Source organism: Antennarius striatus, chromosome 11 (assembly GCF_040054535.1).
Source record: "Antennarius striatus isolate MH-2024 chromosome 11, ASM4005453v1, whole genome shotgun sequence".
Taxonomy (NCBI): Eukaryota; Metazoa; Chordata; class Actinopteri; order Lophiiformes; family Antennariidae; genus Antennarius; species Antennarius striatus.
In genome coordinates, this window is record NC_090786.1 from 19,736,164 (window position 1) to 19,754,553 (window position 18,390).

Here is an 18,390-nt window from a genome sequence, read left to right on the forward strand (position 1 = left end):
TTCATTGTTTCATCTTGGTTTTATTACAAAAATGTCTGTACAACAAAAGAAAAAATACTTAAAATAACCATTTCTTTCAATGAAAAGCAAAAACAAACCCACAAATGATTTAATAATCCCCATATTTTAAACCAGCAGATTAACGTAGAGGAGCTGAATCTGATGTTCAGGAACACGCCAGAGCAAAACGGTGTGAAAATGACCTCCTTCACCAAACAGTAGTCAGCAAACACTTCCTGCTCTGTCAATCCCTTCATGGATTCAGGCCAGACACGCCCTGAGCCGACTGATTCTGAAGGAATGAGTGAGAAACACCCCCCCCCCCCACCCCCCAGGGACAGTAGAGGACCTTCACCTCAGGAGTCGAGTGGACTGGAAAGAGAATCCTAAATTCCCTCGCAGCGAATGGGAAAAAGAGGCACTATGGAGCAGAAAGAAGGCTAACGGTAACGTAACGGTCGTGAGGGTTCAGACTGAGCTGAGTCAGCGTGGGTCTAACAGTTCCACTAACACACCCAGAGTCAGTCATTTAAATTTAGACGTTTGACAAAAAAGAAAAACCCAAATGGTTCCTGTTGAGGCTGAGAGGCTCCAGTCACACGATCACCAGAGATTTTCCTCAACCCTCCGTACAGCTGACAGCTGTGTTCAATGCCCAGTAGTAGCATCACGACAGGTTCACGTCAAATCAGTGTGTGTGTGTGTGTGTGAACACACAAATAAAGATCGCATTATGTTACAAAACTAAACATGAGTTCCATCAGATTGTCAGAGTTTATTTCTACGCTCGGTACCAGATCAGAGCTCTGGTAGGAAACCTCAGAAGCGAAACTGTCGCACTTTGTCATCAGAACTACGTCATCAGAACCACGTCATCAGAACTATGTCATCAGAACTACGTCATCAGAACATCAGCTGCTGCCCAGGAATCAGAAATGTGCCTCTTCATTCTGTTTAAAGTTACTTCAACAAAGTAGAAAACATCCAGCATCACGTCTCCCTCTTGTAGCGACAACTCCGAACAGCCTGAGATTAGAACACGGTGATATATTAAATCCGTTTACATAGAAATGTAAATGATTCACTTTTTATGTAAATTATTACCATTTTACATACAAAAGCACTACATAAAAAAACAACTACATGCACCGACTAATTCAGGCTAAAAATACAACTTGTCAATTTAAAAAAAAAATATGTACATATCCAAATGTTTTTTTTTTTTTTTAAGTATTTCCCCACCCATTTACAAACCCCAGATATGCGCGTGCACACACACATATACACACACACACACACACACTTTGTGCACAAGTTTGCTCACACTGGAACATTCAGACAAACAGATGTCTCTTTGGCTGGTGTGAAGCTCTGGCACCTCGCAAGTGTGTACATGTCATTACACCTGTTCAAAAACAACAACACAAAAATAACACCATCTAAACCACATAGAAAATAGCTTCAGGTGATAATTTCCTATGTGTTTATGAATATATATATTTATATCCCAAACATACTGTATATAAGGGTCAGCCACACACACGCACACACAAACACTCCCTTGATTGTGTGTATTCATGAACTGTAAAGTCACATTCAGAAGTGTGTTGTGAGACTCCGTGGGGGGGGGGGGGCATCAATAAATAGAGATGTCCGTCAGTCCGTGTCGGGGGGGCGGCCCCATCCGTCCGCCGTCTGTCAGTCGTTTTTTGAGTTCTGTGCCGCGTCCAGGTTGACCACCTGGAGCTCCGTCAGGTTACTGCTGCTGCCGCTCGACTGCTGGCCAATCACCATCTGGGGATTTAAAAAAACACACACAGCCGTGTCAGGAGACAGCCAATCAGGAGTCACCGTGTCACAACTCCCACAACAAGTAGGAGGTACTTGGTGTTAGTCAGTCCTATGTAACAGCTTTCAGTCGAGTGTATTACAGCTGCTTTGAACCTGGACAGATGTATTTATAATACCTACTTTTTTTTTCCATTTGCAGAATATCAGATAAAAGTATTTGACACAAAGTCACGCCGATCGATTCCTCACAACATTTCTGATAAAACTGATTTCTAGGATAAACAAACACCCAAGCGTTTGACTCTCATGCGCCGCTACCGCTGTGCTTTGTGAACTCTATGCACACGTGTGTTTCAGCTGCACAACCCGCCCAGCTGGTCATTCTCATTCGTCCAGGGGGAGCGACGGGTTGTGACCCCCCCCCCCCCATGGCCTCAGCATGCCGGTGCTCGGTTAGGGTGCGGTCATGTGACATGCTGGTTGCAGAGGGAAGATGAGAGTTTCACTTGTAAAATGCAGATCTTGCCGTACTGGGTGTAGCTGCACCGCCGAGACGGGGATCTGCACCGTGCCTGGGGGTGCTGTGAGGAACACCTGAGGTACACCACCTGTGTGGGGGGGTACGATCGATTAATATCTGGGGTGTTTTATAGAATTGAGCAGGGTTTGGGGGGGGTGTCCGGGGCCTTACCTGCGTCCTGGGCCTGTGCGTGGGACACCTGCATGGCCGAGGTGCCCTGGGAAAAGGCATTGAGCACCGCCAGCCCCCCCTCGGCCAGGGCCGGCGTGGACGCGTACATGACGGTGTGGGGGCTGGGGTACATCATGTGACCCGCCACGGACGTGGGCACTGACGAGGTGACGATGGTTGCCGGGAGACTCGCCGCCGCTAGAGGAAGAAGACAAAACACGTCACTGATGGCGCTGCGCACGCTGACCACCAGGTGGCGTTTGGTCCCCCCCAGATCCCTCCCTGGGGGGGGCTAAGATTCCAGGGGGAACGCGACCCACCAGTGGAGTTTGTGGACGAGTGGGAGATCTCCGGGCTGCTGTCGCTGTTGGAGGTGGGCTGGGTGCTGGGGTGGACCTGGATGGCCTGGAGCTGCTGGGTTACCCCCCCTCCTGGAGACACACAATGGGAACACAGCCACGACAGTCAGTCATCCAACACCCCCGACACACGGAGAAGAAGTGGGTGTGCAGGGGGGGGGGGGCAGCGCTGCTAGTAGATCGAATTGGGGGAGGGAGAGGAAGCGGTGCATTAGCAATCCTAGCGTTAGCTACGTGATGGTTAGCGGTGCTAGCAGCAGCTTTGTGCTAATGAGATTGAGATGGGGGGGCGTGGGGGGGGGCAGCGTGCAGAGCGGGTCACCTGTGAGGGAGACAGCAGCGGGGAAGCGGAAGACAGCCTGCTGTCCCTGCTGTGGCTGGGGGGCCGCGGACAGAGCCTGACCATGCTGCCCCTGGAGGGCCAGGGAGTGCTGCTGCAGCTGGCTCAGAGGAATGGTGGGGGTGCCGGGGGGCAGAGGAGTGCCTGCTGGAGGGGCACACACAGGGGGGGTGGGGGGAGAAGTGCTCGTAAGAAAACCAGCCGCCGTCATTCAAAAAAATAAAATCATTGATCCGATCAGACGCCGATCAGAAGACACAACCAGACACATTAGTGGTCACATGACACGCCGGGGGGGTGGGGGGGTATCCACGGCAACAGAGGTAAGCATCTCACAAAAACGCCAAACAGACAACCGTCTCGATTCGCTTCTCTTCCTGTTCGCACAACGTTTGCCCTACTCCTCGGGGCGGTCTGAGCCCCAGGGGCGGTCTGAGCCCCAGGGGGGGTCTGAGCCCCAGGGGGGGTCCCCCCCCCCCACACACACACACATGGTGTCACTAAAAAAGCGGCTTCTGACAACAACGCCACGTAACGCCATGGTGGGGGCGTCACACCCTCACATTTGCACCTGTGCTCAGCAGATAGTTGTAGGTTGCGTCGAGCTGTCAACGGTGGGGGCTTTTTTTGGGGGGGGGGTCGCTACACCTGGCACTGCTGCTATGTGTCAGACAGGTGGAGAGAAGGAGTGATGGAGGGAGCAGGTGGACGGGGAGGATGGGAAGAAGGAAGAGGAGGAATAGAATGAAGGGATAGGGGGGGTCCGGGGGGGGGGGGTAGGGGGGCTGTCCTTCAGCTGTCAGTAACGTTCAGCCGCATCAAATGTCTGTTGATCGCCACAGACGGGAGGCGATCGACACACTGCAACAACCAGCTGCTGGGAAACACAGGAAGACGTTTAACGTCTGGGTGGGGGGTGGGGTGTGTGTGTGTGTGTGTGTGTGTGTGTGTGTGGGGCGGGGGGGGTCAGGTCCCCCCAGTCAACATGGAAACTGACAGACGCATTAAACGTTACTGTCGTTTCTGATCGTAACTCCTGTTTCCCGACAGAAAAAGAAGGTTTGATTTAAGCGGCAAAAAACGATGCTGGACTCTCGAACCGGCGCTGACTCGGAGTGAACCCTGTGATGCTCTAATGAAGGCTCTGTGTTCCAGCTCCACAAAAACACACCTCAATTATCATTTCTGCTCGAGCCTTCATTGAATATTCATGACTAATTATTGGGCTCTCATTGTGTCCGTCTCACCTAATTATTCCTGTCCCCGACTAACAATCAAACACACACACACACACACACACACACACACACACACACCTGAGGGTCGTGTGTGAGGCTGATTGTTTTCCGAGGCTGTTTGTGTGACACAAAAGATACGACGATTCAAATTCTAATCAGGTAATAAGCCAGACATGAGTAATCGATCAAAACGAGATCCGGCGGTGTGAGGAGTGATACGAGTCACGTACCGGGCATGAAGGTGAAGCCGCTGGGCAGCTGCATGACCCCCGCGGACGCGCCGGCCGTCTTCAGGACCGTCCCATTGGCGCTGACGTTGGCGCCGGCCGAGACGGGCGCCAGGTAGTTGGTGATGGGGAAGGAAGGCCCGCTGCTCACCTGCATGGTGGTGGAGGTGGTGGGGACGGTGGACTGGGTGCTGCTGGTGGTGCCGGGCAGACTGGCCACTGTGAAGGTGGGCTTCAGAGCGTCCTGGGGGGGGAGGGGGGAAGAGCAGCGTGAAGAGCAGGAAGAAGCATCGGGTCGAGACAGGGTTAAACGTTGCGATTCAGAGAAGGTCACGGTGGGGGTATTTTTATATTTATCGCATTTGGGGGCGCGTTAAAGGAAGAATTCCAATCAGCATCCGTCGCTCCAGACGTCAGTCTGATCATCTGTGTGGAGGAAGACGAGCTAAACGTTAGCTGGCATGAGAGCCACCGTAGCGTCACGCCGCTAGCGTCAGCATCCAGTGAGCAGCAGAGCAGGATGTGTCGGTGAGGGGGCTGCGTGATCAGAGGGGGGGTGGACGATCAGCCGGAAGCAGAAAGCACATCTCAACGCTTCAATCCTTCTCTAAACGCGACACAAACACTCCATGCTAACGGGCCGTGATAACAGACCGGGGGTCAGCCCACAGCAGACGCTGGGAGGGGTCGGCATCGACCTGTGGGGCGTGTTCTAGGGAGGATCACCTATAGAGCTTTGTTATGCTAGCAAGAGGACAGATCACAATAGTAGAACCTGGAGATACGAGCTGATCGACATACGAGTTATTGGAGATACGAGTCTTCACACGGTCCTCATTTTTGTTCCACATACAAACTAAAACCGAGAGTCGTGCTTTGGTGTATCCCTCCACCACCACTATCTGGTGGAGGGACACACCATCATTGAGACCGGATCTCGTTCTCGTAGGTGGAGTAAAGTCGTAGCTCGAGTGTTGTCGTGACTTTAGTGTATTTTTTCATACTTTATTTCATACTTTATCTTTGTTTACATAACATATCATTAATTCCACACAGATTAAGTCTGCACTTTTTTTTTCATTCCATAATTTAGGGAGTTTGGGTTTTTTTCCAAGGCTGGAATGAATTGAAATGATTTTATTTATCTTAAGTGGGGAAAATTTGCTCTGTGGACAAAAAAACTGAGACCAATTTTATACTTGATATAAACAGAGTTAGGGTTTAATATTAATGGGAATACGGTTCACTCTGAATTGGTTCCTCTTGAGAAAATAGTTCCCTCGTCATTCCGACCCGGTTGTGTTTGTGACTGTCACACACGCAGGCAGGCGTGTGCACGTCGAAGCGCCGTCACACGGTGAAACAAAGCCGAGCGACCGAACCGATACGGGCGATGAACGCATGAACGTTTTATTCTGGAGGACGACAATAGAGATCTGCATTATTGTTGTTGTTGTTTATCTGCACCATCGAGTCGCTCATATGCCAAATGCCTCCTGACGTCTGACCCGACCGTTCTGTCAGCCCCCCCGAGTCCCATCTGGCTCAAACCAGATCCCATAAGGGGAGTTTTTCGTCCTGGAAGAACAAACTGGATTGGAACGGGTTCGGTTCGGCCTGCTGGTGCGATCACAGACCTCACCCTTTATCAGAACATGTGTCACCAAGTGGAGGTTCAGCAAACGCACGCAGATGTTTGAACTGCTGAAGGTCACCACCCGAAATAGAAAGGAAACAAATGTCTGAACTCAATTCGATCCGTTCTGCTTTTATTCAACTTTAGATTCAGAACAAACGCCGCGCTGCTTCCATCAGTAACCCGATGCGTCAGGAGGAAGAGGAAGAACAAGAAGTTCCGACGTTACAACCTGACAGCAACAGGTTTACTCTGAGGAGAAGCAGCAGACCTCATCCTTCTTGGGGGATGGCGGGGTGGGGGGGGTTGATGATGAGGGTGAATGATACGGTTAATAGCTGCAAACAGCCGTGAATAGGATCACGATGAGCAGGAGACTAACTGAGTGCTCCTGAAGAGCTCACTACTCATTACACAGCAGCAGCAGGCGGGGGCAAGCGGGGGGGGGGCAGGCCCCCTTTCTCTCTATTGGTTTTTATATGTGACTGATTACATGGGTGAGAGGTGGAGGATCCAGCATGGAAGCCGCTGATAAGGCCTGCAAAACCGCTCGCCACCACGCCGACGCGCCAAACGGAGCTGCTGTGACGATCGGCGGCTTCCTCCGACTCACAATTCACCTCGACGAGTTAAGAATCCATCCCATAATCACGCGTGTTGCGGTTGACGCAGAGAGTGATGTGATTTACAGGCGGGCTCAGCAGGCGGTGTCTTCAACACGCACAGCCGCTGAGCAGCGCCGACAGTCCAAGGTCCTTTAGCTCCTTAGTTAAACAGCACCCAGATGGGGGGTGGGGTGGGGGGGCACAGGGGGGGTCACAGTTGTTTCTGTCACAACACAATAAACTCACACTGACATTCAATTCAACTATTAGAGCGACTGTTCGCCTCAGGAGGATCAATCTGACCGTCACAGACATCACCTGCTTTTAACAGATTCACTGAACTCAGACCAGACGAGTTGATCCCCACGTAAACACTCAGGATTCCACCCCCCACAGGTGAACTCAGACCAGACGAGTTGATCCCCACGTAAACACTCAGGATTCCACCCCCCACAGGTGAACTCAGACCAGACGAGTTGATCCCCACGTAAACACTCAGGATTCCACCCCCCACAGGTGAACTCAGACCAGACGAGTTGATCCCCACGTAAACACTCAGGACCCCCTCCCCAGGTGTAATTCACTGAAGAACAACAGAAGTTAACTCAGTTGTTCCTGTTCGTTAAAATTCCTTTTAATCCCAATTCTGAGAAAAACATTGAAAACCTTCATCGCAAACGAGCCGAAGCGACGTTCGTAACCATGGAAACAAAAGATAAAAATGTCGAGAACCTTTGAACAGCAAAAGGCATCGCTTTAATTGTTTGTGGTCTACGAAGTTGAGAGAAACAAAACATGACTGAAGCCATTCCTGCACCAGCAGCAGCCCCCCCTCCCACACTGCTGGAGGTGGTGGTGGTGGTGGATGGGCGTACAAACCCCTTCTTCATATAGGCTGCAGATTCCAGCAAGCAAACAAAGAATGGTTCAGCAGAAGAGGCCAAAGGTCACGCCGTAAATCAACAGCTGACCCGATAAGACTACCGGCCGTGTGTGTGTGTGTGGGGGGGCAACGCTCCCCCCAGCCACAGGGGGCAGCAGAGAGCCCATCTGCGTGTCTGATCTGAGGTCCGGACAGCAGACACAGTCCAAACAGCTGAGGGTGCAGACAGCTGGGGGGGACGGGACATGAAGCTGCCCGTGGGGGCATTAACCCCTTGTGGGCCAGCTGGGGTAACAGGAGGGCACGTGTTCACGCCACCTCAGGATTCCGCCGACGGGCCGAGACGTGTCACGTTTTACGAGCTGGAACGACCCGCTGCTGTTGCTCAAAACCCCCCCACCCCCACCCCATGCTGGTCGATCACCTTGGTTTCACCTGTGTGCCCCCCCCCAGAGCCCAGCACCAACATCCCTGACCCACATGGAGCGTCCACCGACACGCCGCTTTGTTTGACCGCCTCCACGCATCTCCTGCGCCGCTAGCCAGGCCGTAAACAGCACCTGTTCATCCGACTGGAGGTGTTGTGTAGTAAACACAGCCCCCCCCCCCCCACCTCTGACAGTCTGTGCCTCAGCACCATCACCTCCATCACCAAACATAACCCCTCCTACTCAAACCCCTCCGCCGATGAAGCGATTCCTCAAAAAGTTATGGCTGTGTTGCCCAAGGGACAAATCCTCACCATCTGGATCCACCAGTATGGGGGGTGGGGGGAGTCGGGGGGTCCAGCTACAACATTTTTCTTCTAACTTCTTAAATAATGCTTCTGGTGATGCAGGACGTTTAGATTCATAGAGCTCGCGTAAAAATGTGAGATAATAAATCCTAGAGTTACAGATTTGGACGAAGATCAAACTGTAGCCGAACCTCCGCCGATGCAGGCGGGTGTCAGATTTCATTTGTCTTTGAAAAGAAACACCATCACCGTCTTTTATTAGTAAAAAGAGAAAAATAATTAAAATTTCTTCAGGATTTCTCCTTGTTTCACAACTTCTCTCCTCGCTCAGGAACCAATCCCCACCAGGGTGGAGCAGCGGAAGCACGCCACTTAGAGAATACGGTGCGCAAATGCAGCAAAAGAGATTTATAGTCCTGCAAATGAATCGTCAGGACTCAGCATGTCATGGGGGGGGGGGTCCACTGTTCAGTCTAAATCACCCTACTCATTCACTCCAGCATCAATATATTCTGCCGCTCCTGCATGAGCGGTGAAATCCGCGCCCTCCATCAGACCAGGAGCCAGACGTCCGTGTCTGGGTTTGACTGAGGTGCTCCAGTAACTAAAAAGTTACTCAATATTTTCACGCTGCCATTTCAAATCAGCTGCTTTCCAACATGTTGTGCATCGCTGGTGAGAATAAAGTCCTCCGTTTCGCCGCTACAAACAGAAGAGCCGCTCTAAAGGGATGAAGGAGTGAAAACAGAATTTAAAAAAAGGACACAAATTACTTTTCATTGAGCAATGAACCCCCCCCCTCCCCAAATCGGTGGTGACAACTGGCCGGTTATTCCAGTGTCATTGGAGGGAGACCATTGTGCAAGTTTTGCTTGGTGCCTGGTCCTCGTCTAATCTCCCATGTGCTGGCCCCCGTCTCCCCGTCTGTCACCCTGCCAGCAACGTGGAATTCGCAGCTCCATTTGGGACTGCTAAAAAAGGCAAGGCAGCCCAAGTGGAGGAGGTGCAGCCAATGACGGCTGACCTGTCCAGTTGCTTGCTGTAAAGTAAGGGAAAGGGGGGGGGGGTGGAAAAAGGGGGAGGGCAGTTGGGGGGGGGGTTGACAAAAGTTGCTTTTCTCCCTCCTCCATCCTCACGCCGTGTGGAGATGTCTGAAGATGCCTACGCATCAAACAACGGGAAGATGAAGTGTGTTAATAAACCTCACTGGGGCGACACCTCATGTGAAGACCTCTCCTACAATTGATCTTCAAAACTAACCCATAATACTAAAAACACGAGACCCTCACACACCTTCAGTTTCATGGCAGAAACTGGTGTGGCAGAAGAAGACAATCAGAGGGTAATGTCTTCAGGACCGAGGGAGGTCAAGGGTCAAGGCGCCGTTATCCCAATAAAATAAGAGATCTGTGGGAACATTGAGGATAAAGTTTGTACACAACTCAACGAAGAACAGGTTTCGTCCGTTTTTAGATACTTAAATGATTGAATTTGTAATTTATGGGCTGTTTTTTAACCTTTCTTGTGTAACAAGAAGATCTGGGGGGAGCGAGAGGGCAGCAAAGGGTCAGGGGGGGGGGTGGAATCGAGACTGGGCCAGACATAAAACATAATACACACCACTGCATGCTAAATGAAGGATTAACACTCTTACGCATCATAATCAGCGTCTGATTGGTTGATCTCTAATGTCAACAGTTTACATCCAGCAGGCTCCTCCTCCTCGGCCACGCCAGACGAGGACAAAAACAACCACAAAACGACAAAAACGATGCAGGTCGCGAGCGATCGCTGCTCCCGTGTCTCCTTCACTCCGGCTGTCGAGGGGAAACGAGCAGAAAACGTTTCAGCATCACATGACTTTCCCGAGCGACGCTTTACTGCACTAAATCACATCCCCTTCACTCATCTCCTGAACCGTGCTCCCCCCACCCCAGCAGCCTTTGCGACCCCTTCCAGTGTTTAGACTGGCCCGGCCTCTATGTGAGACACACGGCTCTGGTGATGAATGGCGTGCAGACGCTGCGTGCACGTCTGCACGGCAAAACGACAGAAATCGAGGTCTGCTGAGAGTGCTTAGAGACCCCCCCACCACCACCACCACCAGGGATCCCTCAGAGATCCTTCCTGGGGGGGGGGGGGAGATCAGAGGTCACTGCCAACCACCTAAATAGACACCACATGAAACTCGAGGTATTACTCAAACGTTTCCATTCCACCTGCTCCATATCTGCATCCATACCTCTCGTCCATATCGCTAAATGAGAGGGGGGGGTGGGGCGGGGCGAATGGGGGGTGGGAGGGGGGGATCACAGGACTCCAAAGACAGCTGCAGCTTATAAGGAATGTGAGGGGGCCTCAGCCAAGGGAGCATGCAGGGAAACCATACCATATAAGGCAACAGCGGCACAATCTAATTTTTATCAATGAGCGGAGCGGGCGTGAGAGCGGCTCAGCATGCAAAGGTTGAGCCCCCCATCCCTGACGGTGTATGGTTCCAGTTAGCGGGCGGCTTGGTAAGAAAGAAAAAAAAAACAGAAACCAGCACACAAGGCAAACAGAACCAGGAAGCGTCCAGAAGAGGCGGGGTTAAACGGGGATGCAACGGCGGGGGGTGTCGCTGCGTCTCGGCGTGCAACCGCGTGAAGGTGGAGACGGTGGAGGGTGTCTGCTGACGGGTTGATCGCCTTCGCTTTAAAATCGCAGACGCCAGGTTTGTGAAATGGATTAAAAAGATAATTAAAAATCTGTCGTCTTCTTTAAGAAAAAAGGATAAAGAAATCGGACAATCCACACAAAATGTGTGTGTGTGTGTGTGTCCGGGATTAGAAGTTCTGTTTCACTATCTCGGTTTCATCAACAGGTCAGCTTCATCCCACCCCCCCCCCAAAAAAAAAAAAAAATCCAACGTAAACACCGGCCGCTCCTCAGCGGAGCAGGCTTTCTCCTCCTAACACAATCCAGGCCTGCAGTGATTTATCTTCAGGAGCGTTACGAGGCTTTTCCTGGATGAGAGGTCAGAAAGGTAAAAACCAGGCAGCCCCCCACCCCCACCCCACCCACCTTCTGTTGCTGGGATAAACGCTCCGCAATTTTGATCTGGTGTAAGAACACCGGCGCGGGAACGGGTTGTTTTTTTCCTCGGTTTAATTAAAAAAGGCGACTCGGCGCTAAAAAACCAAAAGCGAGAGGCTTCACAGATCAGGCTAAAGTTCAAACCCGTGTTTACAAAAGGACGCAGATCATTTTCCACAACTGCTTGTGTGTTTGAATTATTTGCTCTCCTCTTGTAACTCCTCGAGCCTTTTTTGGAGAGATTTCCCACATTGGCGGCTCTTTATCACGCTTTATCGCGCTGTTCTGTTCTGGGTTTTTTTTTTTTTTTTTACTGCGCTGCAGCACATGATCGTCAAGAGAGTCAGCGAGTCAAAAACCCTCCAACTCCTGGGTCACTCCTGACGAACGCACCGCCAATGGGGGAGTCGGAACCGGAACAGAAAGGAGTGCATTCATCGGTTGGGAGTCACGGTTACGCTCTTCCCTTTTTTTATTTTAACCTCACGACCTGGATGACCGCTCAGCATCGGCACACCGTCCACTCTTCTCACCTTTGTGTCGCCCATGCTCTCTGACTCAGACACCTGGTAGGTGAGATCCGTCTCCTCGAAGCCCGTGGCGCTCATCCGCTGGTCCATCGAGGGGTCGGAACGCGGCGGCGAGTCGGGCGAGTTGAGGCACGTTTGGATCAGGGCTTTGCCCGTCTCGCTCGTGATCATGGGTTGGAGTTTGCGGGTGGCGAAGGTGTAGACGTGGCCTGTTTCGCTGGCCACCAGCAGCAGGACCTGGGTTCCCGTCAGGGTGGAGAGTTCGTACGCCTAGGGCGGAGAAAGAAGAGAATTCAAACATCTGAACGTCAATCATTCATTTTCTGTACCATTTGTCCACGTTTGCGGGTCGGGGGTGTTGCCGGAGCCGATCCCAGCGGACCTACGGGCGAGAAGGGAGGCGTTACCGCCTCATCGGGGAACCACACGAGAGACAAACGACCACTCACGCCTACGGACAATTTGGAGCCGCCCGATTCGCCTGCAGTGCATGTTTTTGGAGGCCGAAGGAAACCGGCGAACCCAGAGAGAACCCACGCCCAGAAGATACAAACTGGAACCCAGAACCGTCCCGTCTGGACAAGAAACGGGAAATAGTAATGAACCTCTAAAATCTAACCCTATAGTGAACCCTGACGTAGGCACAACTAAAATAACATGAGATAAGCCTCCGAGAATAGAAACTGTGATACGGCTCAAGAGACCGGTTCCATTGGGGGACAGGCTTTGGACTAGGGGGGGCAGAGAGGTAGGAACCCTGTCTCCACAGGGGTGGGTGTTCTAAACACACACACACACACACAGGTGAAACATGAGGCCAACATCCCAACCTGCTGTCCTGTGATTCGTTTCACACCGGCTCACATTCTAACGCTACGGCCTGAAGGAAACGTACGAGGAGATCCGCCGCCATCGAACGCGCTTGCGAGGCTGCAGCAGGTGTGAACTCCTGTGAAAATCCTTTTTCATCCAAATGAGTCATGAGTTCTGTGGGGGAAGCTTTCTGGTGCGGCGCCACCGCCGTCGCCTCGCCTGAACGTAGCCGCTCGCTGATGAATGTGCAGCGAGGAGGCGAAGACCAATCGTATTCGCATTTAGGGATTTTTATTGAGCCATTATAAAAGCATGCATTCATGCACGTCTGCTCAAACACCGCCTGCATTCTGCAGGAAAGCTATGATGACCAGCCGCCATCAGCCGGCGTGCTTCACCCCAGCGACCTTCATCATGCAGGTTTATGTTGAGCGTGTGCAGCAAACAGCCGTGTTTAAACAGGAATCGCTGCTGATTCCATACGGCAGGTAATGAACGGCGTCTCCTGATTGGCTCTGCAAGCTGCTGCCGAGGGGTCTCCAACAACAAGGACCGATGTTTAGCCACGAAAGGACTCGTCCGTCACTCTAAGTGTGGTTGGTGACGCACAACCAGCGCTAAGCAGCGCTTTAATAAGTTTCCCTGCTTTGCTGATTCTCTCATAAATATTCATGAGGGCAGGGTGGACTCTAACTCTGGATGTAATTGGTTCGTCTGTCACACACACACACACACACACGACACTCGGGTCGAGCAATCTATTAAATAACACACACTCCTGGGTGCAAAATGTGCACCGATGCAGCTGTAGGGGGGTCTAAAAGCATCACTACTGTAGTGCTGCAGTATTTGTGGTTCTCCTGATCTTGGTATTTATTTGCAACGATTAATGGGTCATTTTAGCTCGTGTTTAAACCTTACACCACCGACAGCAGAGTGTGATCCATCTTTAGACACCCGGCAGACTCCAGACAGGAAGAGGTGACCCATCGCCAGTGTAAACACAAAGAACGTGACAGCACACCCTTCACTTCTGACTCTGAGAACACACGCACACACACACACACCATTTTCGCATAATTTTTCACTTATTGCACACGTGTGCACGTCTCCCATTAGACAACTACTAATTCAGGTGCACGTATCATGACTCCAGCTCCAGAGCTCTCTAAAAGCTCTGAGTTACCCTTTGAAATAGTCAAAATCACTTTATCTTGAACGGCTTCCTCAGGCCGCTCAAACGCTAACAGCTGATTGGAAGCTCCACCATAGCGACATGAAACTGTACTTTGAAGCAGGCAAAACAGAAACAACATTCTCAGTGATGTCTGATGATCCGGACAAGTCTGACTTTATGACGGCTCAGCGTACGGTCGGTAATAAGAACTGGGTCTGATGGCAGTGTAACCACCTCCAGGCGTAAAACGGGAGCCATCAGAGGATGTCCACACATTCCCTGGGCTGTAAATATCACACAGCGCCTCCTCTGTGCAGGAAGTGTCCTTTAACTATAACACGACGTGGTCAAAGGATAAGAAGACCACAGAATACTGAAACACGACCTGATGCATCACCAGGTTCCTGCAAATACAGTATTTCCTGCACTATAAGGCGCACCTTTAATGAGTTATTTTATCATCTATTTCATATACTGTATAAGGTGCACTGGATTATAAAGCGCACTGTGGGTTTTTGAGAAAATTAAAGGCTTTTAGGTGCGCCTTATAGTGCGGAGAATACTGTACACATTGGTATGATTGACGCAACAGAGCAGAGCGGCTCTCTATGACCCGGTGATCAGATTTTATCTCATGGCTGCTGTAGTTTGGTCACCAGAGCCAAAGGCAGCCTGGGTTTATGTCCCTATAAAACTACCTTGTCTTCATATTGCTTGGTTTAGAGCGATAGATCAGGAAAAAAAACTAAATCTCCAAACGTAGGCTCATACCTGTCGGCTTGTTTTACGGCGTTGGCCAGAAGTGACGGAGGCTGACTGTACACTGTTAATAACGCCAGAGCGTTTCTTGACATGAAAAACGGACAACTGAGCATCCTTGTCAGAAAGAGCGTGAATAAAAACATGTCCCCCCCCCCCATCTGGACAAAAACACCAGAGCCAAAAAAAAAAAAAAAGCAGAAGCGGTTGTGTAATCCAGTACGGCAAACTGAACTTATGTTGTGTAATCTAAAGCAGATGAAGACACCCAACAGGCCTGAGCTTCACATCAGCGTGAAACTACATCCCAAAAAAACAGTTTGAAACATGTCTATGAATATTCCACCCACTTGTCAATTTGTGTGATGGCTGACAGTGTGGGCAACGTTTTCAGAAATCTCCCATCAGCAGTGTGTGTGTGTGTGTGTGTGTGTGTGTGTGTGTGTGTGTGTGTGTGTGTGTGTGTCAAACCGCGTTCACGCTGCCAGGAGCCCACATGAAGACGCCTCGGTTTCCACAAGTCTGAGATACACAGAAAATACTGCAGTGCAGTCGCTCCAAAGTAATGTGGGGGACTGACACATTAAAAAAAAAAAGGTTTGTGGTCCCAGATGACCCCCCCCCCACAGTGGAAGCATCTCTGACCAGCGTGGTCTGTTGTGTGATGCATCTCACACCACACTGACAGGAAGTTACCCCCCCCCCCAACGCCTGTATGAAGACACACCCCACCGTGATGCCTTCAGGTTTCCCTGGGGTTAAGTCAGCTGTTTACACCTGCAGGTCTGCTCTGGGCCACATGGCTGCAAAGCAACACCCTGCACACACACTGACAGGGGAAGTGGGAGGCAGGGTGTGTGTGTGTGCAAACGTGTGTGTGTACCCTGTGTGAGGCAGGGTGTGTGTGTGTGTGTGTGTGTGTGTGCAACCAGAGCTGCAGATCCTTCACTACTGAGGCCTGAGTGTGAATGAAGCTCCAGGAGGAGGTTTGCATCAATAAGTTATCTGGATGCTGGAGGGTCACAGAGCGTGTGTGTGTGTGTGTGTGTGTGTGTGTGTGTGTGTGTGTGTGTGTGTGTGTGTGTGTGTGCCATGGATAGAACTGTCATTTGTTTGCATCTATTTTAATGTAAGTCATGACAACTGAGTCAGTTTGTGTCACTGGTTTCTACACACAACGTGGACCATCATGGGCCAAACTACTCCAGTCTGTTCTGATGGTAGAGATTATTGATGGGTACCGGCTATTACCAGGTTAATGGATGATCTCTGTGGTCGGAGGACATCCAAACACCTGACTCACCTTCTTCATAATCCCCGTCTTCCTCTTGCTGAAGGTGGTGTATCGTCTCAACTTGTTGTCAATAAATTCCATCTTGATCTTCACCCGCCCACGTGTCTTCTTCCCCGGCTTGGCCCCCGCCACGCCGCCGGGCACCAGGCCGTAGCCTCCGGGAGGCACCCCCACCTCCTGCCCCGTCACGGCAGCTTCCATCTCCCTCTCCCGCTTCACACCCCTCCGGCTGTCCCCGAGTGACCCCACGGGGTCGTCATCGTCCCCGGAGTCAGAGTCATTGTCGGAGCCGCTGCACAGAGGGGCCCCCTCCCGATCCGGTTCGAAGCGGGCTCCGTGGGCCAACACGATCCCGGCGTTCAGCCCCACCATGCCGCTCTGGACGGCGGTCTGGAGCGGGGTCAGCCCGGTGCCGTTCCCCGGCCTCACGCCTCTCGGACCCCCCGGTCCGTTCGCCCCCAGCATCCCGACGGGGTCTCTGTCCGCCTGCCGCCCGGTAGCACCGGCGCCCTCGCCGACTCCCGGTAAGTCCTGCCCTGCTCGGATCAACACGGGACGGATCCCGCCGCCGACAACCCCCGATACGTGTCCGACTGAACCTCTACCCGGAGCCGATCCGTTTCCAGACGATGCCGAACCGATTCGACTCGGTAACATTCTATTCACCGGACCGGAGCTCCGACCACCAGCCCGAACGCTGGAGCCTCGTCGCGTTGTCTCGCCACCGACCGATAAAATGCAAACACGCCCGGGCCTCAAAATGTAAACAAACGGGGCCGGTCGGAGGTCTGGAGACTCCAGGAAATAACCGAGACAAACTTTTGAAAGTGACGCTGCCCCCAAGAACCCTCAACCCGGGCTCAGTTTGGTTCGCCCTCCTCCTCTATTTCCAAAACTCCGAGCACTTTCTCAAAAAGGAAAACGCGAAGCGCGCTGTCAATGTCGCTCCGCCACGTCAAGTAGTCCCCATTGTGGATGGCAAACAACGCTGGTTTCGCCCTTTTAATGCCCGTAAATTCATTTTCTCTGCATTAGCGACGCAGTCGTTAATTTTACTCGGTAAATTGTCTTATAGAAACAGTTAACTGTAAAGCAGCGTTCCCTGCAGCGGAGTGATATCTAAACGGAGGAACTACTTCCCTCCTTATAAAGAGATACAATGTTTCCTTATTTGGTGCTGTCTCTCCTTATTTGGTGAGTCACAGCGTCGCGTAGCGATTGGCTGTGGATTATCTGAGTCGCGCTGCCATTGGTCGATAAGACAGACTCATTATAATAAATGCCAAAATGGTTGCGCTACCGCTGACGTCATTATAGACAAATACAGGCACCAAAATAAAAAACGTCCAACTTTTTATTCCCCACAGGTTGTACTGTCATACCAGAAGCCACATTTTTCCCACAGCTATTATGCCAAATTATGTATTTACATATTTGTAATAGCTGAAGAGCTTGAAATCGCTTCATAAGAGGAATAACTTTTTAAGATTCAACAAGAAGTTCTCAATGATGTAGACTACACCCACATTACAGCAACTTTCTCCAAAATGACATGCTTCTCTGTCACGGTTGTGGACAGATTAACTTTTATTTAAAAGAAACTGTTAAGCGAAGTGTGTTCAACATTCTGTCTGCTGCAAATATGTATTTGACATTTTAATAGATCACAGGATGGACCTGCAGGTATAATGTCATTGCACACAGCAGAGATGTTCCTAATAGCAACCACATGTTGATGTATCACGCATGTCTGCAAAGCACACATTTGTGATGTATCACAATGTATTCAGTCAAATAAGGTAGATCACATTGAAATGTGACTGAAAGCAGCTTGGCATACTCACCTATCAGCGTTTATTTATGATGCAGCAGACACCGCCCATCTACCCCAGGCAGGTCAAAACAAAAGCACCATCCGAAGGTATTTGAAAAAGTTTTCTCATCCAACTTTTTGTCTGTGGTACATTTGGGAATTTTTTATTTTAACATTGAGAATTTCAACAATGAGGAGACCTTGAAGAAGACTTTCACAAGTACTGAATGAGTAGAAGCCTCATGACTTTTCCTGGGTTTGCAAATTAATCATGCAAAATCTAACAGCACTGAAAGATAAAAGTACTTCACATAGTTGGAAGCATTATTCATCCACCAACACATCAGGTTCCCTAGTTTTCATTAGCTCTTTGCAATAAGTGAATCACATAAGAAGTTTAAATAATTCATCACAGCAGATTCT

The 18,390-nt window shown here is 50.8% G+C and overlaps 1 protein-coding gene across 5 annotated transcripts; it reads right to left on the reverse strand.

The window, feature by feature from the left end:
* On the reverse strand, positions 1 to 17,042 carry srfa (serum response factor a). 5 transcript variants are annotated; one of them, XM_068326662.1, is made up of 8 exons: positions 16,164 to 17,042; positions 12,148 to 12,381; positions 4,650 to 4,890; positions 3,164 to 3,328; positions 2,803 to 2,913; positions 2,483 to 2,680; positions 2,323 to 2,399; positions 1 to 1,794 (listed from the first exon to the last, which is right to left on the reverse strand). In XM_068326662.1, the coding sequence occupies exons 1-8, from the start codon at positions 16,809 to 16,811 to the stop codon at positions 1,699 to 1,701; spliced, it is 1,770 nt and encodes a 589-aa protein (XP_068182763.1). In that variant the 5' UTR covers positions 16,812 to 17,042; the 3' UTR covers positions 1 to 1,698. The 5 variants fall into 5 exon arrangements, with proteins under 5 accessions (XP_068182763.1, XP_068182761.1, XP_068182759.1 ...); XM_068326660.1 differs by having other exon boundaries at positions 3,164 to 3,325; positions 12,115 to 12,381; XM_068326658.1 differs by having other exon boundaries at positions 12,115 to 12,381.
* Between the last annotated feature and the right edge of the window lie 1,348 nt (positions 17,043 to 18,390).